A 5,182-nucleotide genomic window follows, 5' to 3' on the forward strand; every position below is an offset into this window, starting at 1 on the left:
CGGGGGCGGAGGGGGGGCGGCGGCCGGAGAGGGCTCGGGAACGGGGCCGGGGGGCCCGGCGGGGAGCCCGAGGAGCTCGAGACGGGGAGGGGCCAAAGCCCCGGATGGGGGCGGAGGGACAGCGAAATTGTGGGGAGCGTGGTATGGCCGCGTCCGGGTTAGAGCTCCCTGGTCTGTCCCGGCCGCGAAGTAGCGTTCGATACGTGTGCCTGTGTGTGTTTGGGGTGGGGGTGAGGGGCGCGCCGGGCCGCGTGCTCGAGTAGAAGGGGCCAGAGGGCGGGGAGCGGTTCGGCGTGGTCACCCTGGACCCTGGGGGCCGGCGGGCGGCGTGTGCGGTCTCGGAGGGCCCTAGGCGGTGGAGCGCGGCTGGGTAGGAACTCGGGGCTCCGGGCGCGTGTGAAGGACGGGGGCGGCGGGCGGCGGCCAGGACGCGGCCCTGGGAGCCGTAAGGTGGGGTGGGGCGCTGAGGGATCTGAGTAGACTGGAGTCGAGAGAGACCGTGAGTTGGGGGGGCGGGGCGCCGGGCCTCCTGTTGGGGGAAGGGGAGCGCTATAGCGAGGCCTCAGAGGGCGCCGCGCCTAGGCTCCGCCCCTCGCGGGGCGGAAGGGGGAGCAGGGGCGGATCCAACACAGCTGGGGGCCTGCTGGCCTGGCGGAGGGACCTGGGAGAGAACAGGGGGTTCACTTGGGAACCGCAGCGTTTAGAGGAAGAGTTTTAAACAGACTGTTTCCTAGTGTCTTGACTCAGCTTTTATTGCTTTTTCAGATCCACCTCCGACCCTTAAGCCAGAGACTCAGGTGAGGTTTCCCCTACCTATGGAGCCTAGTATCCCTGCCTGATAACGCCCCCCTGCCCCCTTTTCTAGACTGCTTACTTAGGTACTGTGGCCCTGGGAATGCCCTTCTTAAACTGTGTGGCTTTCCATGTGATCCATGTCTTCTTCCTTTCAGCCACCAGAGAAACGGCGGAGAACAATTGAGGATTTCAACAAATTCTGCAGTTTTGTCTTGGCATATGCTGGTTACATCCCCCCTAGCAAAGAGGTAGGGACAGGAGAATTACTGACTTGAGGCTGGTGTGGTGGGACTATAGAGCGCCTGTTGTTCAAGTAGAACTGTATTGCTTTTCTTGGAGGAGAGGCCCCTAGAAATTATGACTAGGAAGTTGGAGACGCTTAGGGCTGTGGTAGAAAATCTGGTGTGCGGGGAGGGGATCTAGGGATAGCTAGCCTGAAGAGCTGTGAAAAAAGGGGATTTGGAGGCACTGGTCAAGAGTTTGGAGGCACTGGTCAAGATTTTGGCATAGTCTTGAGGTGCTGTTAATGGAAGGTGTTGACGGATAAATTTTAGGGAAATGAAAATGGTAACAAATGAGGGTGTACAGAAATAGAGCCAAGGACACACGGCTCTGATGTGGGGGATACAGTGTTCAAAGGTCCTGCGCAGGCGCAGCGGTGAGGTAGCAGACTGGTGGGTGGCAGTAACATGAAAGTGGTCAAGAGGATATGCTGATGGGAATTGTGGTGGGGAGAAGGTTTTGGAGCACAGTGGGATTTAGTGGTTGGTGCAGGACATTTTGGGGTAAATTGGGTCCCTGCTTTTTTTCAAGCTGGGTTTGTGGAGGGGCTGAGATGACACTAGGGTTCTGCTGACCCTGGTCTCTTCCCCCTTTTAAGGAAAGTGACTGGCCCGCCTCTGGCTCCAGCTCTCCATTGCGAGGAGAGAGTGCAGCAGACAGTGATGGCTGGGACTCAGCCCCCTCAGATCTTCGAACCATCCAGACTTTTGTTAAGAAAGCAAAGTCATCCAAGAGAAGGGCAGCCCAAGCAGGTCCCACCCAGCCAGGACCCCCAAGGTCCACTTTCTCTCGCCTGCAGGCCCCCGACAGTGCTACCTTGCTTGAGAAGATGAAGCTCAAGGACTCTCTATTTGATCTGGATGGGCCCAAAGTGGCATCTCCTTTGTCCCCCACATCCCTGACACATACCTCCCGGCCCCCTGCTGCTCTTACCCCAGTGCCCCTTTCCCAGGGGGACCTCTCCCATCCTCCTCGAAAGAAGGACCGAAAGAACCGAAAGTTGGGGCCAGGAGCTGGGGCTGGCTTTGGGGTGCTTCGGAGGCCTCGGCCAACTCCTGGGGATGGGGAAAAGAGGTCTCGAATCAAGAAGAGCAAGAAGCGGAAGTTAAAAAAGGCAGAACGGGGGGATAGACTCCCACCTCCTGGGCCTCCCCAGGCACCCCCCAGTGATACAGACTCTGAAGAGGAGGAGGAAGAAGAAGAAGAGGAAGAAGAGGAAGAGATGGCAACAGTGGTAGGGGGTGAAGCCCCAGCCCCTGTGCTCCCAGCACCCCCAGAGGCTCCTAGGCCCCCTGCCACAGTGCACCCTGAAGGCATCCCTCCTCCTGACAGTGAAAGCAAGGAGGTGGGCAGCACTGAAACAAGCCAAGATGGAGATGCCAGCTCCAGTGAAGGCGAGATGCGGGTCATGGACGAGGACATCATGGTAGAATCAGGTGAGAGGTTTGGGCTGGGACGATGGGTTTGAGGGTGTTGTGAATCCAAAAACAGCTCTGACAGAATACCAAACGAACGTTTTTTTCCCCAGGTGATGACTCATGGGATCTCATCACATGTTACTGCCGAAAGCCCTTTGCAGGGCGGCCCATGATTGAGTGCAGCCTGTGTGGGACGTGGATCCACCTCTCCTGTGCTAAGATTAAGAAGACCAATGTCCCTGACTTCTTTTATTGCCAGAAATGCAAGGAACTGAGGCCAGAGGCCCGGCGGTTAGGGGGGCCTCCCAAATCTGGAGAGCCCTGACGGCGCCAACTCTAGGCTGGAACTTCCAAATGACAACGCGATTTGGGAACTGAGCCTCAGGGACCTCAGCCTATCCCCTGAAGCTTGGATACTGTCCGCACTTCAAGGCAGGAATTCCCAAAGGAGACTTGTTTGAAAATGAATGTCTCACTTTCCTACCCTCTCCTTCCTCCCCACTCTGTGGATTTGAAATTGGACCCATTAGTTGGGGGTGGGAGGCTGTCTGTGTCTCTAGACACAATCTCTGTCTCTTGGACCTGCCACCATCATTTTCTGGGTCAGGATGGAATTGGGATGGAATGGGACAGTTGTCTATAAAACTCTAGTGTAAATATTAGCACTCCCCTCCCTCATCTTTTCTTCTATTTCACTCCCCATTTATTTTCTTCTACACCGGTTGTATTTTTAATTTTGGACTTCCCCTATTGGGCATGGCAGCTCAAAGGTGGAGTACTAGAGCCTGGCCAAGCGAGGAAGGAAAGCAGAAAGGTGACGATTCTCATTCACCTCTTTTGTTTTTAATAATATTGGCCGCTGTTTGTACAGACAGCCTGCGTGTTGTAAATAAAGCAGAGTGGGCTCTTTTGTGTTTATAGCCCTCACTAACTGTCCTGCTTGGGAGGGAGGCTTCGGAAGAGCTGGCTGAAGACTAGCTGGAGGTGGGGCTGAAAACCACCTCTCCCAAAGTCCAATCTGAGATGGCACGGCACTGAGCCTTCCCCACCCCAAGATACTCGAGTAAGCCACCTTAGAGCTTTCACTGTATTTGTCCCTCCCTACTAGAGTCTAGGAACCCCCGCAATTCCCACCTTCACTCCCTGTACGCACACTCCTGCGGGTCAGAGTCGCTTCGCGTTCCCGCCTGGGTCGGGTAAAGCACGGTGGGAGCCGATTGTCTGCTTCCTGAGGGCAGAGGCCAGTTTAGCCCGGGAGCACGCAGGAATTCGGCTAGGGTACCCGTTTGGGGGCTGGGAGACCGTTGCTGAAGGCAGCGATCACGTGGCGGGGGCTCTAGGAGGAGGAGTCTGGGGGTCACGTGACTGGCGGGGTCACGTGATGGGGCGGCTGAGGAAAGCGGAGTGGGCTGGTTTGGGTCACGTGACATGAGGAGAGGTGGGCGGGAACCTGGAGGTGCTCGCGACGTCGGCGGCTATGGCGCGCGGCTACAGCTGAGACCGTGGCTTTGAGTCGCACCCCGCGGCCCGCCCCCCGCTGCCACCCTCGCCGACCCCCGCTTTCTTTCCTTTGCTTTTCTCCTGTACTAGGTCGGTCCTGTCCGCGCTCGTGCGTCGGTTTGTGCGTGTGCGCAGGCGCGGCAAGGGCCATTTGCCCGGTTGGGTGGGCGGCAGAGCCTGGGAGCGCGCGGGCGAGACCATGGCGGGCAGCAGCACTGGGGGCGGTGGGGTTGGGGAGACGAAGGTGATTTACCACCTGGATGAAGAAGAGACTCCCTACCTGGTGAAGATCCCTGTCCCTGCCGAGCGCATCACCCTCGGCGATTTCAAGAGCGTTCTGCAGCGGCCCGCGGGCGCCAAGTACTTTTTCAAGTCTATGGATCAGGATTTTGGGTGAGCGCAAGGCCTACATAGGACCGACGGGGGCTTTGCTAGAGTGGATTGGGCGACGTGGAGGGTCACACATCTACTTTGGGCCACACTGGGATTTTCTGGCCTGTGGTGGAGCAGATTGTGCTATGCTGAGGTGGGTTGACTATGCCAGGATGGACAAGGTTATGCTTGGATAGATCGAGGCACACGGACAGACTAGGATATTCTAAACCAGATTAGAGAAGATTATGTTCTACTGGAATAGATGGAGACATACTGGTTTATTTTGGAGTATTCTAGACTGTACTGAGTAAATTGATCCGTTGTCTGATCGTTTAATACGTTCTCAGGAGTCCTGCATGTTGTCCACAGGTTATGTAGGGATACTGTGGAATCTTTTGATGTAGATAAAGCCATATTGGGTCAACTTGGGACATTCTGGCGTATACTAGAGCAGACAGGATTTTGGGGGGGATATTCTAGTCTATACTGATGCAAAGAGTGCTCTATTGGGATGTTCTAGGCTGCCCTGGAGTAGAAGATCGTGGAGAAACTTGGGCCATGGTCGGGCGCGGTGGCTCACGCGCACTTTGGGAGGCCAAGGCGGGCAGAACACGAGGTCAAGAGATCGAGAGCATCCATCTCTGCTAAAAATACAAAAAATTAGTCGGGTGTGGTGGCACACGCCTTTTGTCCCAGCAACTCGGGAGGCCGACAGGAGAGTCGCTTGAACCCAGGAGGCAGAGGTTGCAGTGAGCCAAGATCGTGCCACTACACTCCAGCCTGGGCAACAGAGGGAGACTGTCTCAAAAAAA

General features: G+C 56.4%; 2 protein-coding genes across 7 annotated transcripts in view; both read left to right on the forward strand.

Moving 5' to 3' along the window:
- The window catches only part of PHF23 (PHD finger protein 23), a 5,051-nt gene extending 1,642 nt beyond the window's left edge, over window positions 1-3,409 (forward strand). For 3 of the 5 annotated variants that reach the window (XM_037739669.1, XM_037739670.1, XM_017531692.2), the window contains exons 2-5: window positions 766-797; window positions 951-1,043; window positions 1,676-2,513; window positions 2,606-3,409. In XM_037739669.1, coding sequence (XP_037595597.1) covers window positions 766-797; window positions 951-1,043; window positions 1,676-2,513; window positions 2,606-2,820 — 1,178 coding nt within the window. In that variant the 3' untranslated portion in view covers window positions 2,821-3,409. Of the gene's footprint in view, window positions 1-136; window positions 214-765; window positions 798-950; window positions 1,044-1,675; window positions 2,514-2,605 lie in introns of those variants that run through there. The other 2 variants (XM_037739668.1, XM_017531694.2) reach the window with 2 other exon arrangements.
- Window positions 3,410-3,885: 476 nt separating this feature from the next.
- Window positions 3,886-5,182, forward strand: part of DVL2 (dishevelled segment polarity protein 2) — an 11,038-nt gene continuing 9,741 nt past the window's right edge. For both annotated transcript variants that reach the window (XM_017531685.2, XM_017531686.2), the window contains exon 1: window positions 3,886-4,388. In XM_017531685.2, coding sequence (XP_017387174.1) covers window positions 4,195-4,388 — 194 coding nt within the window. In that variant the 5' untranslated portion in view covers window positions 3,886-4,194. The remainder of the gene's footprint in view (window positions 4,389-5,182) is intronic.

This window comes from Cebus imitator, unplaced genomic scaffold (genome assembly GCF_001604975.1).
Source record: "Cebus imitator isolate Cc_AM_T3 unplaced genomic scaffold, Cebus_imitator-1.0 Scaffold72, whole genome shotgun sequence".
Lineage (NCBI taxonomy): Eukaryota > Metazoa > Chordata > Mammalia > Primates > Cebidae > Cebus > Cebus imitator.